The 16,897-nt window shown below is 59.2% G+C and overlaps 1 protein-coding gene across 1 annotated transcript in view; it reads right to left on the reverse strand.

Annotated features, from left to right (window-relative positions):
• Positions 1 to 6,727: 6,727 nt before the first annotated feature.
• Positions 6,728 to 16,897, reverse strand: part of SLC7A5 (solute carrier family 7 member 5) — a 29,003-nt gene continuing 18,833 nt past the window's right edge. Inside the window, exons 3-10 of the mRNA XM_069552630.1 lie at positions 14,559 to 14,664; positions 14,134 to 14,178; positions 13,649 to 13,772; positions 13,133 to 13,236; positions 12,671 to 12,767; positions 12,006 to 12,155; positions 10,235 to 10,412; positions 6,728 to 9,200 (exon numbers count right to left, since the gene is read on the reverse strand). Coding sequence (XP_069408731.1) covers positions 9,145 to 9,200; positions 10,235 to 10,412; positions 12,006 to 12,155; positions 12,671 to 12,767; positions 13,133 to 13,236; positions 13,649 to 13,772; positions 14,134 to 14,178; positions 14,559 to 14,664 — 860 coding nt within the window. The 3' untranslated portion in view covers positions 6,728 to 9,144. The remainder of the gene's footprint in view (positions 9,201 to 10,234; positions 10,413 to 12,005; positions 12,156 to 12,670; positions 12,768 to 13,132; positions 13,237 to 13,648; positions 13,773 to 14,133; positions 14,179 to 14,558; positions 14,665 to 16,897) is intronic.

Raw genomic sequence — 16,897 nt, forward strand, 5'->3', positions numbered from 1 at the left:
AAGCAGAGACATTACTTCGCCGACTGAGGTCCGTCTTGTCAAGGCTATGGTTTCTCCAGTGTTCATGTATGGACGTGAGAGTTGGACTGTGAAGAAAGCTGAGCGCTGAAGAATTGGTGCTTTTGAACTGTGATATTGGAGAAGACTCTTGAGAGTCCCTTGGACTACAAGGTTATCCAACCAGTCCATTCTAAAGGAGATCAGTCCTGGGTGTTCTTTGGAAGGAATGATGCTAAAGCTGAAACTCCAGTACTTTGGCCACCTCATGTGAAGAGTTGACTCATTGGAAAAGACTGTGATGCTAGGAGGGATTGGGGGTAGGAGGAGAAGGGGACGACAGAGGATGAGATGGCTGGATGGCATCACGGACTCGATGGACGTGAGTTTGAGTGAACTCCGGGAGTTGGTGATGGACAGGGAGGCCTGGCGTGCTGCGATTCATGGGGTCGCAAGGAGTCAGACACGACTGAGCGACTGAACTGAATTGAACTGAACTGAGGAGACCCATGAGCTGACAAAGCAAGAGACCTTATTAGGAAGGGGCGCCTGGGCAGAGAGCAGTAGGGTAAGGAAACCCAGGAGAACTGCTCTGCCACGTGGCTCACAGTCTCAGGCTAAAGCTGAAACGTGACGGATTCGTTTCTGGGTTGTCTTTGGCCAATCATTCTGATTCAGGGTCCTTTCTGGTGGCGCAAGCATTGCTCAGCCAAGATGGATGCCAGCGAGGATTTTGGGAGGTGGTTAGACACGCGGTGTCACCTTTTGACCTTTTCTTAACTCTTCTGGTTGGTGGTGGCTTGTCAGTTCCTGTTCCTTCCTAAAATAACTGTCATAAATAACTCATGCAAATGGTTACTATGGTGCCTGGCTAGGGTGGGTGGTCTCAGTCAGTGTGTTTCCCCTATCAGCTCCACGTCCCACTGAGCTGCACTTGGCCACAGCTGAGGCCCCAGCTGACTCCACAGGAGCTCTGGGGCTGGGGAGGCTTTGGGCTTGTCCTGAAACTGAGCAGGGTCCCCTGGGGCTCCCAGGCGCAGAGGGCCTTTCGTCTCCTGTTTCTTGTAGGCAAGACTCCGGCCTCCATGACCTTTCCTGAGTTCCAAAGCGCAGGTTCCAACAGTTGCTAATCAAGGGAGAAGCAGCCAGGAAACTGTGGAGATGAGGACACCACCACCTGAGATGAGATCGAGGGCGTGCAGGCCCTGCCGCACCCTAAGCTTGTCAGGGAGCCCATCTTTGTTATAAAACCCTCATCAAATCCTCTTGGGTCAGCACACATAGTGTTTTGGAGCAGGACCCCACTGTGGCCCCCTTTGTCTGACAAAGCAATAAAGCTATCATTTTCTACTTCTCCCCAAACTCGGTCTCTGAGGTCTGACTCGGCACTGTACAGAGGGGCCACAATTTCGGTAACAGCTGGGGACAACCGGGGCCGTGTGCAGTTGTCACTGGATGCCGGCGTTAGCTCTGGGTGAGTGGTCCCCTAGGCCAAGCATGAGTGGGGAGGCCCAGCTGAGAGCGATCAGCAGCCACCGCGGGAGGTGGGACACCTATGGTCCGGAGCACCATCGGGGGAGGGATGCTTGTGCCAGCCTCTCCCCCGCTCCTCGGGCACCATGCCCTGTGTGTGCGGGCCTCTTTCTCAGGCGGCCTCCAGAGCAGTAGTGGTTTCAGAACTCACACTGCGTCCCAGGGAAGAAAACAGCCTCTTCTTGGCACTGTGCCCAGAGGCCCCCCACATGTTTCCTGGGGTCTTCCCCAGCCACTGGCTGCTCCTGGAGCAGGTGCTGGATGGGCCCGTCTGTCTCTGGAGTGAGCAGTGGGCTCAGGGTCCTAGAGGGAAGGCGGATGCGACGCTGACTTGCCCGCTTCCCTTAACCCTCCCCACCTCCCACACCCACCTTCTATGTGGGAAAACCGAGGCTCAGGTGGAGGTAGGTGGCCTTGCCCAGGCTGTTGCAGCTGGAGAGTGGAGGGCCACAAGGCCTCATGGACACGGCCAGCGCTCATGTCCTGGGGAAGCTCACAGGGTAGCTCACCCCCTTTCTCTGGCTTCCACCCGTGCGTCTCCGGGAGCCCCCAGTTGCCCACGTTTTCTTAGCAACAAGTGAGGGAAAGAAATGCTAACAGGCAGCTCATGATATTCTGTGGACCTTGAGGTGCTGAGAGGCCCCAGGATCCCAGGGCCCAGAGAGGGTGGGCTCTGTGTGTTGGGGTAGGGGGGCAAAAGGAATTTGCAGGTGAGGAGGAGGAACAGGTGCAAGGCTGGGGTCTCCCAGCTGCTGTGAGACCGTGTTGGTGGGTGAGGTACAGAGGGAGGGGCGTTGGGTCAGTAAAGTCAGAAGGGCAGGTGCAGGGGTGGATGTGCAAGGCCCTGGGGGTGTTAATGGAGGCCGGTCTTTGTCTCAAATGCAATAGTCTCTGAGTCACATCCAACTGAGGGGTGTGATCCTGGGGTCTGCAGGGCCCATCAAAGACCCACCGTGAGATCCAGGTGACAGCCGGGCAGCCGAGCCTCCACTGCACATTTAAAAACACGTACAGGGAAGCGTGTGAATGTTCTGTGCCCAGCAGGATAAATTTCCACGCGACTAGATCTAAACACAGAACAGTGCCAGCATCCCAGGGAGCCTGCTGAGTTTTTAAAAGCTAATTTGAAAGTACTGCTTTTGTGAATGTGTAAATCACCCATGTGATCGAAAACTCCAGAGGTGCAAAGGGTGCAAGATTGGCGTCCTTCCCCAGGGACTCAAGGCCCTTCCTGCAGGCACCAGGGCAACTACTACTGCAGGATGGAGCACCGCCCCCCCAACAACAACTCCTTGCCACCGCCCACCCACAAAGACCCTCCATACTCAGGGAAATACACTTGATATTCTTTTCTCCTTCTTTTTGGTAAAAATGGTAGGTGCTGGAGAGGACTCTTAAGAGTCCCTTGGACTGCAACGACCAAACCAGTCAATTCTGAAGGAAATCAACCCTGAATATTCATTGGAAGGACTGATGCTGTAGCTGAAGCTCCAATACTTTGGCCACCTGATGCGAAGAGTTGACTCATTGGAAAAGGCCCTGATGCTGGGAAAGATTGAAGGCAGGAGGAGAAGTGGGTGACAGAGGATGAGATGGTTAGATAACAGTACTGAATCAATGGACATGAACTTGAGCAAACTCCAGGAGATAGTGAAGGACAGGGAAGCCCGGCATGCTGCAATCCATGGGGTTGTAAAGAGTCAGACACGACTGAGCAACTGAACAACAACCGCATCCACCATTCCACACATGGCTGAGTGGTTCACGCTGTTTATAAGGCAAGTCTTCCATCTCTTTCTTCCTTTTTTTTTTGGTGATGGGTTTATTGAGACATAGTTCACACACTGAACAAGGCCCCCGACGGTTTCCAGAGCATCTGCCAGGGTTGTGCAACTGCCACCACAGAACTGTCTCATCACTATGTTGGTCTCCATGGTCTCCATCCACCATGGGCTTGAGCCAGTTTCTTTTTTTAGATAATTTTTATTTAAAACATTTATTTAATTACACGTTAATTACTTTACAATACTGCAATTTTTTTTTGCCATACATCAACAGGAATCGACCACGGGTATACATGTGTCCCCTCCATCCTGAACCCCCTTCCCTTGAGCCAGCTTCCTATTGCTCTGCCGGCGGTTTTAAGAGATCAGGCGGCCTCAGCACCCTTTTCCTGTTTCCCTGCGGTGGGTCAGACTTCAACCCTGCAGGCATACTCATCACCCTGGGAATCTATGCAGCACCTGTTACTGGCCGAGGGGCTGTCTACCGCTGGACAGGTGGCCCTGGTTAACCCAGGGGCTCGTGGGGGAACAGAGGTGGCAAGGCCAGGCGCACGTCCATGGCCCTCAGAAGGGTGTCGGGCAGCAGGAAGCAGTGGGAGCCGGCAGGGGTGGGGGCAGTGTGCCAGGTACCACAGGAGAAAACAGCCCGACTTCATTAAGATGGGGCTGAACGTCCGGGAGAAACCCCGCTGACAGCCCCTCCCCCGTGCTCTGGAACTGCCCCCAAGACCAGAGGACACTTCTTGTTCCCCTGTGACAAGGCCAAATGTGGCCGCCGGAGGGGCTGCTTGTCCTTCGCCCTCTGACCCAGGGGACGAACTGCTCATAACCAGACTCTGGTGACTCCCCTCCCTGCCCAGACCCCCGAGCTGACAGAGGCTCCTGAAACAGGCTGCCTCGGGGGGGAACCTCCCCACGGCCCTCCTGGCTGCCCTCACCCCACACCCACCCCAGCCCTCTCTGACCTCTTCCCCTCCCTGTGGAGACCCTTGGCCTCCTCCCCTCTCTCCCCACCCTGCCCCAAACACGGGCCCATCCTTCAGTCAGGGACTCTCTGCAGTGACTGTCCAACATACCTCCTTCCTCAGGCCAAATCTAGCTCCTGAGTGTCAGCTCCCTCCCTGTGGGGTCCACAGCCCAGAAATAGGACAGGAGCAGCTCTTCTGGAACAGGAGGGGCTCAGCCCATACCCCCAGGGCTCCTTGAGACTTACGCAGGCTGTCCCAGGACCACCGCCAGAGTCTGGAGCACATCATGGCAGCTAGAGGAACGGGCGGGGGTAGAGGTCAGGTCTAGGCGGCCTCCAGCTCCCCCAGCAACCGCGACAGAGCGGCCGTGGCAATGGAGGAGCCAGCCTCTGTGGCCGTATAGGCACGTGAGATGGAACCTTCCCAGAGGTGAGGGGCAGCCCAGCCTGCAGTCTCGGCCCGGAGGTCCAGTCAGCCCCGAGGACCTTGCCTTAAACACATCCCTTTCCCAAGTTCAGGGCCCTGGTTAGGGCCCAGAGTGCCTGGTGGCCAATACCTGCCCAGGCTTGGAAGGGCTGGGACCAGAGGTGGGCAGGGGCAGGCACACGCCACTCTGGGCCCCGAGCCCTCCTTCTTGGGGAGGAGGTGGGTAAGAGCCCTTCTGGGGCACATGTGCCACCCTCCACCCAGCCTGCAGAGGGCTACGAGGGAAACTTCCATGACCATCTTAGATCCAGAGAGGATAGGTTCTCCTCCGGGAAAACGGGCAGAGACGAGTTCTGTGAAGATCTGATCACCCGGGGCACTGGTGTGATTTAAACTTAAGTGTTTTAGTTAATTACAGTTGTGTTCCTACTTGCAGGATTAAGTCACCCTTTGGCTGGAGGACAAAGATCTGGGCCTTGCCAGAGCTGGACCCCTAGAAGGGCCTGCAGCTTGGACCTGTGTGACGTGGCCGTGCACAAGGAGGAATTTAGGAGCAGTTTCTGGCAGGAGGGCAGAGGTCCTGGGGCCACAAGGAGCTGCTCGCCTGGGGCAGACTCCTGAGTACAGAGAGCCCCTTTGTGGGTAGGGGTATTCTCTCCAGGTCTTTGCCCCCCTTCACCATCTCGGAGGCCAGGGAAAAGTCATGTTTAAGATGCACAGAACTGGTCTTGTCCCGAAGCAGGAGCACAAGGTGGGCACAAGGTGGAGGAAGCTCCCCGGGAGCTCATGACGGCTTGGTTTCCCAGCTCTCCCCCTGGGCCCCTCCACTTTGCTTGGGATCCAGTTCTGTGTGCCTGGCCCCCATCCCCACAGCCAGGCGAGATCCCACACCCTCGTGGTGGTTTTGGCTAACCCTTGATGTTAGAGGCTCCTGCCTCGCTGCCCACACCCCCACCCTACCAGCCCCTTCCCAAGAATATGGGGACCCCGAAGAGAGAGGTCTCCTGCAAGAGCCAGCACTCCTCCACCTTCTTCCCCTTCTCCAAATAAACATCCTCTCTGTGCCTGGGTGCCCAGGGTTTGAGCGACACAGGCTGTTGGGTGAACATGCCTGGTTCTTCTCCCAGCCCCCAAGGGACATTTCTCTCCTCCCTGCCCACAGAGGACCCAGACCCGCCAGCTCTGCTCAGACAAGTGTGTTAGGCAATTCGCTTGGGCTGGTTTGAGACCCATCCTTTTTGTGTCCAGACCCGTTTCCATCAGCGGCCGTGGCAGGCATACGTCCTCCCCTCACTGCTGCTGTTGGGACGGACAGGGGACATTAATGCACGTGTCCACGTCTCACAGAGCTGACCCGGGACTTTGTCCAGCTGGGCCCCTGGAGCAATTGAGGGGCTGCAGGATGGACAAAGGCATGCGCAGCGGACCTGCTGAGGGCAGCACCGGGACCCAAACCCAGGGGCTGCAAGGAGCACCACTGCAGAGGCCCCCCAAGGCCCCACATCCCAGCAGACGGGGCTGGCTCAGCAGCTGCCATGGACAGGCTGTGGCAGCCCAGGGGTGCCCTTCCCATTCTGGCACACCTATCCCTGGCTGTGCAAGGCCCTGTGAGGAATGGAGTTTGCCATCAACAAGTGAAGGCTGGCATGGCTCTCGGCCCTGCTCCATCCTGAGGCTGTGTTGTGGAAGCTTGCCCTTCCCTCTGACCCCAAGCTGGCATGTGCCTCCCCCTGTTGCTGACCCCTGCCTGGTGACTCCAAAGGCCTGCAGGTGCCAGGAGGCCAAGCCCATCTGCTCTCCTCTTCTCGGCTTCAATGCCTCTCCCAAGAAGTGGCTCCAAGTTCCAGCTCAGTGCCCTTGCCTCCTCCCTGGCCTTGCTCACCTACCTGTTAATGAGTGAATTGAGTGAGTGCAGTGACTAAATAAGCCGGGCAAGGAGCTGTGTGATCACCACCCTCCTCCTGGAACTTCCCTCACCCAGAACTTGGCGCAGAAGAAAAGACAAAAGACCATCAGCAGTGCTTATAATTCCAATTCTTAAAAAACAGATTTCCCCAACAAAACACAAAACTCCCCATCCCAAAGCAGCTAAGCGTAACACGTTAGCGTTAACAGCATTAATAGCAGAGAAAGGCGCTAAGTCACACACGCAACATCGTGGCTGGCGGCTGACACGGCCGGAACCCAAGGGGCAGCGCGGCTGCACATCGCCCCACAATAAATAAACACGGCGCCCTCCCATCAGGGAGACGTGAGGGTGAAGTGAAGCACAACGGCTGGACAAACACGCGCCTGTTATGCCAAAATCTGGCTTAAAAAGATTAACCCACAAGCAGGAACGCTCAGGACACCTGTCAGTAGTGTGATCAGGAGTGGAGTTGGCCCAGAAGGCCGACGTGGCAGAACCAGGGTGCCCGGGTCCCAGAGCCCCAAGAATGCAGCCCAGGCCCCCAACCTGCTTTCACAGATGCTGGGGAGCCACACCCCCAGTCTTTCCGTATAAAGGGAGCTCAGGGCCCCCTGCCCCTGCAGGGGTGACAGTACCCCATCCCCCAGGCACACATCCCAGGGAGGCCACCAGGCTCTGGACAGAGTCACATGGCCCCTGTGCTCCGCCAGGTCACATCGAGAGCTGGTGGTGGACCACGAGGTAACCCTAGTGGCACCCCCAGGGCCCCGAGGGAGGAGGCCGAAATCTGCCACAAGACTGCTGGAGCCCCGTGGAGAGGCAGAGGGCAGTGCCCCATGTACACCCAAGAAAACTGAGGCCCCAACAGTCTCACGTCAGGCCTCCAGCTTCCTCGGTGATGTTCTGCCTCCAGACGCTGAGCCGGGCCCCAGACTGTGGCCTGGGAGGATTCGCTTGGTGAGGAGACGTCAGTGGATGCTATGTTGGGAGCTACAGGCTGGCAGGGTCTCCTGACCAGCATGGGGAGGGAGGGCTGGACATCTGGCTGCCTCCACTTCAGCTTCAATGTCCATCATGGGCACCCCTAAGCTGCTCTCTCTGGGCCTATCGGACCACATGGGGCCCCAGAGCCCAGGTGGGTGATGGCTGGACTGGCCACGCAGAGCTCACGTGGCCCCTGGGAACCAGCAGCAGCTTCTTCGGCTGCAGCTGAGCAACGAGGCCCAAGGGCTCAGCTCAACCCCACCCTGGTGAGGTCAGGGGTCATAGGCCAAGGCAGGGCCTAGAGGGAAACTGACCGCAGATGACACTGCTCCCCAAGCAGGCTCCGTGGAAGACAGAGAGCCTGCCCAGCAACACCAGATGAGCTTCTGGGCCTTGGCTGCCTCCTGGGGAGAACGCTATGGGAACTACAACAAAAGCCTCCTGTCGGGGCTGGGGGAGGCCGGGTGTGCGTGCTGGCCCCAGCAGGACTCAGGCAGCCTCCGGAGCAGGTGCAGCCGGGGTGCTGAGGCTGGGCGCCAGGGACAGGTGACGGGGGCGGGGCCTTGGCCAGGAGCTGGGAGCAAAGACCCAGCCCTTGAGGCCTGGGGTGGAGGGGGGCACTCATGGGACACAGAAGAGAAGCCCCTGAGGGGTCGAGGTGTCTGCTTACAGATTTCAAGTGTGAGGCTTTGAAAGAGCTAGAGCTTGATTTAAAAACTGATGCAGAACAGGCCTGAGGCCACACTGCCCACCATCTGCCACAGGAGCCACTGGACTCCTCGGGCCTCTGCTCAGGCTGGCGTTCAGGGTTGGGTGTACAGACAGGACCCTGGAGATGTTCTGAGTGACAGGGTGTAGCCCCCCGCACCCCCACAACTGCATGTACTGACGGGAGGCCCAGCTGCCCCTGATCTCTGCTTGGAGCCCCCTGCCCGCAGCAGGTGCCAAGGCACCGCTGTCCACCAGCCCGAAGGCCCTGCTTCTACAAGCCTCTAGGCGTTCATTCTCTTCTCCGGGGGAGGGGAGGGAGCTAGCGCAGGGCTTTAAGGCAATGAGACGTAAGCCCGGAGATTAGTTTCACGAAAGTCACTGTATCTACAACAACGGAGAAACAGGGAAGCCGAGCACATGTGTCCAGGCCACCATCCAGAATCCGGTGACAGGACCTGGCCCCTCGGAAGAATGCTGTGCTGCAGACAGCAACTGGGAAGAAAACCTTTCCATCCCATTTCTTAAAAAAATAATTGTCTTGGTAATGTTAACCCGACCCAAGACTTAAGTTAAAAAAAAAAATACAAATAAACGAAGGTGAGAAGGGAGGAGGCCCAGTTCGGGAGGAAGCCCGCGGCCTCCTTGGTCCGATGTTCCTGCCTCCACGCTCGAGAGGTATCCGCGGACGTCCGCCTTCAAGGGACTAAAATCGTACCAGGGTTCACTGTGGCCTGGCTGCCCCCCAGGGCAGGGACAGCGGGGGCCCCCGGCAGAGCTGCCTGGATGGTGGGACCGAGTTGTTCTCTCAGGGCAGCCTCCTGGTTCTGGTCGCTTACGTCTCCTGGGGAACCACGTGCATGAGCTTCTGGCACAGGACCGTCGTGGAAACTGCCGGGAAGAGAGGGCATTACTCGGGTGCCCTGGCCTGGTGCCTGAGGGTCAAGGCTGCACGGGACGTGGGCTCACCCAGCCCTGCTGTCTGAGTCCCGAGGTTGTAAGAGAAGCCAGGAATTCACGTGTGGGCATCAGGCCCCAGGCCTCCTGCTGGTGGGGCATGGCCTGCGCCCCTGGCTATCTGCTGGGACTATTACTGGAGGGTGGCGGGGATGGTCAAGGATCCTAGCAAGGGAGGATCCTAGCAATGGAGGCAGCAAGTGAGCTGCCTCCACCCCTCACCCCAGTTCAGACCCCGGGACCCATAACGGGATGATGGGCCTGGCTGCCCGCACACCCACCACAGGCCTCAGAGGGGCTGAAGCAGGCGGGTGTGTGTGCTATGGCCCAGGTGATGCGAGCATCACTAGGGGGGCATTTCAGGACAGAGGGGCCCTGCGTGTGTGCGACCACTAACATCATTTCATTGACAGACAGTGCCCTGGGCCCCAGGCAGGTGGCCAGCAATTCTGGGACGGCTCCCTGGGGGGTGTTTAAGCCCACCCAGGAGCCTGTCGTTCTAACGGCGGTCTCGGCGCAGGTCCTGAACAGGCCTGTCAGCAAGTCCCGTGACCGCTCTGAGGGATCCCGTTTTCTCCTCCCTTGCTTTTCTAGGTCAGCCGGCTGGCTTTAAGCTGGCGGCAGACGGGGAGGGGCGGGGGGGGATGCTTTTGTTACTTGGCAAGAGCAGCCTGGTTTTCTGGAATCCTTTGTTTTGAGATTAGCTGGTGCCAGGCTCAGCGTCTTATCCTGAAATACGTGGGCCAGGTCACCGCCAGACAGGCCTGGCTTGGCCACTGCGGGCCCCTCAGCCAGGACCTCGCACATCCTGATGCGGACCACCCCCACTCCTGCCAGTGACCCAGGGCGGGGGGCACTGCCCGCTGTGCTGCTCCTGGCCACTGGACTGAGGTCAGAGGAGCACAGCCAGGTGGGCGGGACAGACCCCCGGGGGACGGAGGAGGCCCGGCAGGCAGGGAGGCACTCACAGATGCTCTGGAGCAGCCACTTGGGCTTGTCTCTCCACCAGACCCCGAGGAAGTAGACGGGCAGGCCGCTGAGGATGATGGTGAAGCCGATGCCGCACTCCACGGGGGTCTTCCAGAAGGAGACGGCGATCAGGAAGAGGCAGGCCAGGATGAAGAACACTGGGAGGGCCAGATGAACCTGCCGGGGGGCTGCAGCTGACTCTGGGGAGCCTGGAGTCTCCTCCGTGTGTCTCCTCCCGTCCACACCTGCCACGACCCAGCCACCCCTGGAGCCCTCTTTCCACCCCTGCTGAAGCTGGCCTTCCCCGGGGCCCACCCGGCCTCTCCCACAGACCACCAGAGAGCCCTGTGCCTGGCTGAGCCTTCTTGATCCAAAAGGGCCACCATGCTGCCTGAGCAGCGTCTCTGCTGTCTGCCAGGGCCTGAGGTTCCCTCGGGCTGGCCTCCCTGAGCTGCACTGGCCTCTTGAGAACCGGACCCTGCCGCGTTCTCCGTTTACCCAGCTCAGCACCGGGCAGCAGGCAGTAATTACCCAAAGACCAGCAGGAGCCGGCGGGTGAGCAGGAACAAGCAGGCTTCTCAAGGTCAGAGGAGGGTGGACTCCCAGGTTCCCACATCACAAGGAGGGAATCCTGCCCCCCACCACGGTCGCCTGATGGGGGGGTGACACCTCTGGGAAGACTGCGGCCACCACTAACAAGCAAGGTGTGCCTGCCTTCTCTGAGGGCCCTTGTCGACAGGCTGGACCACAGGTACACAGCTGCTGGGCAGAGAGCCCCACCCACACACAGCCAGGGCAGAGAGCCCCATCCACACACAGCCAGGGGCCCAGGGACACTCGTCCCCCTCTGCAAACACTGTGCCTTCTGCCAGGAGGCCTGTCTACACACGGACTCCACCCTCTGTCTACACACTGGCAAGAGACCTGGGGAGAGCAAGGGTCCCATAAGGTCAGCCCAGACTGCCTGTACCACAGCTGGCCTCACGGGGACAGCACCCCCCACAAGCAGGGAGCCAGGTGGACCAGGGCACTGAGGTCGCCCTGGCGCCCGGGGAACCTGTCCAAGGCAGGAAGGCCAGGCCTGGCCTCTGCAGGACTGCTAGGTGGGGAAGCAGGCAAGAGGCCTGTGTCAGCTGCAGAGGGGCTCCGCCCTCGATCCGACACCACTGTTGGGGGACAGAGCTAATGTGTTCGCCAGGGCCTTGGCAGGTGTGTGACCCTCTCTGTGCAAAAAAACAGTTGCCCTTGGGGAGCTGCCCCCATTACCAAGTGGAGGAAAGGGAGAAGGCCCTCTCAGGCTAGGCGGACAGGGGGCAGACAGTCTGAATGGACCAACTGAGGACAAAGCTGGGGGACATGTCCCACGCTGCAGCCTGTCGCAGCACCCCCATCCTTGGTTACGCCAGCGCCTGGCCCTCCCCAGACAGCGTGGCAATCCTCACTCTCCCCACCCCCTCGGCCAGGCAGTTCAGTGCTGTCCCAGGCTATTCGGTCCCCTTCCCCCCCACACCCGCCTGGCGTGGCAGCCGTCTTCTGCCCCTCTTCTTTTGGCAGAAGACAAGCTCTAGGAGAGCAGAGCTTTAGGGGGTCATTTGTGATCTTGAATGAACCCCAACACCTGGAATCACACGCTTGGCCATCAACAGTCGTCTACCAAACTCAGTCCCTCGTCCAGATCAGAAGGTGTTCACGCACTGATCAAGGTGCCCTTGGGGAAGACGCCCTGAGCCCTTGTCTGTGGAGGGGACAGCGTGGACGCCCAGCCCTCACCTTGATGGGTCGCTCTAGCTCCGGTTTCTGGTAGCGAAGCCAGAGCATGCCAGCAATGGCCAGGGCCACGCAGAGCCAGTTGAAGAAGCTGAAGAAGTTGATGACGGAGAAGATGTCTTTGGAGAAGGCGTAAAGCAGGGTCATGACACACTGCAAGCAGAGGGCAGGCTGTGAGCCTCAGGACGTGCTGTGGGGAGGGATGACCGCACGCACCCCTTCCTGTCTTAGCGGAATAAGTGGTCTGCACCACGCGAAGGTCCTCAGAGCAAAGGGACGTGCTGATGGCAGGGTGGCTGAAGCCCTGGGCTTCACGGAGGTGGCAGAGGCCACGTCTACCCTGGTCGGGAGGTTTGGCATCAAGTGGCTCTATGCTGATTTCAGATTTTTTTTTTTAAACAATTACCGTGTATTAATTCTGGAGAAACAAAACACTATCTTGTGCTCTCTGGCATCCAGGGGCGCGTGTGATGAAGGGTACTCACTTGCGCTCACCTGTCTACATCTCGTCTCAGCCTGATCCTCAGGCTGGCTGGCACCGGGTGGAACCAGCACCAGGGGTCCCCAGACAGGGCGTGGCCCCCTATCTCAAAGCCCCCAGTGATCCCCAAGGAACACGCCTGTCCTCCACCTGCCAGTGACCCCCTACGTGGAGGGCGGGGACTCACTGTGAACACCAGTGAGGGTACAGGCGTCAGCAGCCGCGGGTGGATCATGGAGAGGATGGAGGGAAGGTGGCCCTCCCGGGCCCCCACGAAGAACAGCCTGTGGACAGAGGGGTGGCGGTCAGCCTCAGCCGAGGGACCCGGGCATGTGGGGGTGGAGGGGCCTGTGCCGTGGGCCTCGGTGTCCCTCGAGGACGGCTGCTGAGGGGTCCCATCAGCCCTGGCCCAGCAAGGTCCAGATGAACCCACGACGGTCTGGATGGACAGGGTAGCTCTGTCACCTCCAGGCAGGGATGGGGGTTATTTCCGAGTCACGTGAACATCCTGACAGCTATGTTATTACAAGTAACAAGAAAGAGAACCCTGAGAACTCATGTGAGGAAGCTGTGTGCAGTGGCGACCCACACCCTGTCCTGCTCTGGCCCCGCGGGGCCTGCATGACAGAGCCGCCCTGGCCAGGCTCACCTGGAGGACGTGAAGAGGGACCCATTGACGGAGCCGAAGCAGGACAGGCCCACGAAGACGGGGATGATCCAGGACATGACGCCCAAGTGGTAGTTCCCGAAGTCCTGGATGGACACGGACCGTGAGCCCTGCCCCCAGGACAGCCCCCGCCCTGCAGTCCCTTCCTGAGACACCCCCGGCCCTCATCCACATGACCCTCCCCAAGGAGCTCAGTATTTATTCAGATGGTGGACCAGCCTCTGAGGTGGGGCTAGAGGTGTGTAATGGACTCAGCCCCTCATCTCTAAAAATAGCTGGTGCCAGGACCAGCACTGCTGAGCCAATCTAAAACCGTCCGGGCAGCCTGAGCACCAGCGCCGTTAAAGCCTCCTGGGACCCCCACGCGCAACCAGCACCCTGCACGCCCGGCGGGCCTGGCGAAGCACCAGCTCAACCCCTCCTGGTAGGAGGGTGGTTTGCAAAGGAGAGGCCCACTCTGCTCCAGTCTGAGCTCAGAGGGCAGGACTGGCATCTTACCACGGCCACGGCCTCCGACGTGAGCATCTGCTCGGGGGTCAGCGTGGTGAAGTAGGCCAGGTTCGTCAGCACGTACACCAGGGTGACGATCGGGAGTGAGATGATAATGGCCAGGGGCAGGTTTCTGAGAGGACCGGGTGGGCAAGTCAACAAAGCAAGGCCCAGCACGGGGCCAGCCGACCCCTCAGTGGCTGAGCCCACACCTCACTGCCGGGGGAGCGGCACGTGGCTGGAAGGCGGTGCACGGGGCAGGGCAGCTGTTCAAACGTGGGCCAGCAACCCAGCCCGTATCTGTGAAGTGGGCTTCCTACCCTTTCTGTGGGAGTATGCTATTCAAGGCCTCCTGCCCTCCATGAGCCCAACCCCAGGGACCCTCCCTGCATTGCACTGGGCTGGGCCCAAGAATGGGCTCTTGGATACAGCGAGGCTTCTTCCTCCTCTCAGGTGAAAATGATGAAAACACACACCTCTGTTCACACACGTACCTGTAGGGATTAATCATCTCCTCTGTGACAAAATTCAAGTAATTCCTAGAATTCAGAGAGCAGACTTTTACCATACATTTCTTTTGTCATCGGAACAAAAGAACGTAGGTTCCATGGGACCCTTCCCGGCTGCCCTGGGTGGGGAGAGGGGACCCCCACAACCCCCAGGCCCCTACTGAGATGGCGATGGTCCTGCCCCTCCCCACGCGCCCGGGCAGCCGCACAGTCTCCAAAGGGTCAGCAGTGTCCCTAGAGGTTTATCTGGGGAGCCCCTTCTTGGGGGCCGAGAAGAGCACCAGGGCTGCTATGGGGGCCCCTCTGTGCTTCCTTGGGATGTGAGGGGTCTCCTGTTTCCAGAATCACCACGGCCGACCAAGATATGTGGGTTTCTGGGCGCGCTGGGGCCCAGGCGTTCTAGAACCTACCATCCCCCGTAGGCAAAGAGGCCGCTGTACAGCGCCAGCACGATGTTCCCCACGTCCACTTTGGTGCCTTCAAAGGAGTACTTGGGATCCAGATTGGCTACGCCACCTGGCAGAGGCCAAACAGACAGAAAGGAGCTCTGGGTTAGACAGCGTGGCACCGAGGGCAAGCCACAAGTTCCGGAATGTTCCTGGAGCAAAACATGGTCACAGACAAAAATGCAACAGATGAGATGCACCTGTGAGCCACCCGGGGCCAAGGGCCTGGGGGCCAAGGGAGCTCGGCTCTGCCCTGAGCGTGAGGAACGCAGCCCCCAGGGCCTTCCTCTGGACCCCCAGATGGGACTGGTGGCTCTGCAGACCCCTAGCTGTGCTGAGCACCCCTGCCTGTCTGTGCCTGGGGGACAGGACACCCCGTGACGTGGCTCTGGGGCAGAGACCTGCTCTCCCCCTCAGCACCAGGAGCCCAGAGCTGTAAACCCAGGCTTCTCACCCTTGTCCCTGGACGCAGCAGACCCAAGGGGCTGTAGCTGGGGAAGGACGGTGGGCTGCTCTCTAACCCAGATGGATATACGGGCTCTTGGACACAAGGGGGCTGGCTTCTCAGCTGACCATTTCTACCCTAAAGGGCCCCAGGTGTCCTGGGCTTGTGGCCGCACGGGTCGACCTTTGCCCCACCATCAGCTGGCACCTCTGGCTATGACTCCTGCGTCCCAAAAGGACACGTGTCACCGGATTTAGGGCCCCAGGAAACCAGGCTGGCCTCAGCTCCATCCCTCCCTTTTCCTAAATGAGGCCAAATCCAGATTCCTTTAGACGTCTCACAGGGGCCCCCCTCAACCTGGCACAATAGACATGAAACATGGGGGTCTCAGAAGGGTTCTTGGCTACCAGCACGGTGTCTGGCCTGCCTGTTCTGGACTGTTACACAATCGGTGAAACGGCCCCTTCATACCCAGGGCCGGAAAGACTTGCTTCATAATGAGGCACCAGCCTGACAGTAGGTGCGGACACAGTAGGGGTCAGCCAGTCCCCACGGGGGGTCAGTTCCTGGCTCCCCAGCTCTGGGGGTGGTGGTGGCACTGATATACACCTCAGCGACTATCACCTTCATGGGAGAGGCTTGCAACAGAAGCAGAGGTGCTAAGGGGAGCAGAGTCAATGTGCTGGGCACACGGAGCTGGAGGAGCTGAGCGTCAAACTGAGACAGGGACAATCTCTCACCTGCAGGTGAGGGTCTGAGCAGGGGATGGGGAGACAGAGGCTGCCTTGCCACCCCTGGGGCACAACTGGGAGGCTCCCGTGAACCCCTCCTTCCACTCAGCTAAAGCCTGCACTTCCTTCCAGGCAGCACCCATTTCCTCCAGTAAGCTCCTCAGGGGAGAGGTGGACTCTTAGTGCCTGTTTCTGGGTCCGCATGCCTGCACTGTCTGCCCTTCACCTCCAGCCTAAGCTGGGAGATGGATGGGGGATGGCCGCTTCTGCCCACCAGATGAGGCCACGGTCTCGTGATGAGCACGGGCTCTGAGGCGGCTGGCACCTCACCCAGCCCACCACCCACATGTGATCCGAGTAGGACGCCTGGGTCCCGAGACTGCCCGGTCACAGGGTGATCAGCAGGGCCGGGGGCGGCGCAGAGAGCTGGACAGTGCACCTCAGCACAGCACTCAGAGCCTGGCCAGTCCCCACGCAATGTTCTGGAATGTACATCCCTTTATATCTGTCCCACCATCAGGGACATGGAGGCTTGGGCCACCTGCCAGGGGCCTGGCTCTGGGACCATGAGGCGCCCGCTGCTCTCAGAATTCTGCAGCTGCTCCCAAGAGCCCAGGGGAGCCCCTAGTGGCTCCACCATCCCCGGTCTGCACAGATCCCGTACCCCCACATGCCTTGCTGCTGCCGCCACTGGCTTCTAGGGCATCAAAGGTCTCTGCCAACAAGGGCTCCTTCCAAGGAGCGAACCTGCCTTTCTCCTCAACCTGCGCCACTTCCCCACCAGGACACGCCTCCTTGTCTCCTGCGGATTCATGGGCAGCTTCCTTGCACACAGGCTGTGAGATAGAGCTTGGTGCATCTGCTAGAACTGGCTCCCACCTCAAGCACAACCCTGAAGCAGTGACACTGTCTGCATGTGTGTGCACGTGGGTGCACACCCAGGAACACACACACGTGCACTTATGGGCTAGAGACACCACTACGCAGAGCAGCTGCTGTTTTTGCTGAGGATGAAATTCGAGGCTTGAAATACAGGCTGGGTTTTCAAGTAAGAACCACGGTTTTTGTCCCTGATGTCTGGAAGCTTGTTTTCATCAAGGGTTTACTCAGCTCTGTGGACAACCAGC

Source organism: Ovis canadensis, chromosome 14, assembly GCF_042477335.2.
Source record: "Ovis canadensis isolate MfBH-ARS-UI-01 breed Bighorn chromosome 14, ARS-UI_OviCan_v2, whole genome shotgun sequence".
In the NCBI taxonomy this organism is placed as follows: domain Eukaryota; kingdom Metazoa; phylum Chordata; class Mammalia; order Artiodactyla; family Bovidae; genus Ovis; species Ovis canadensis.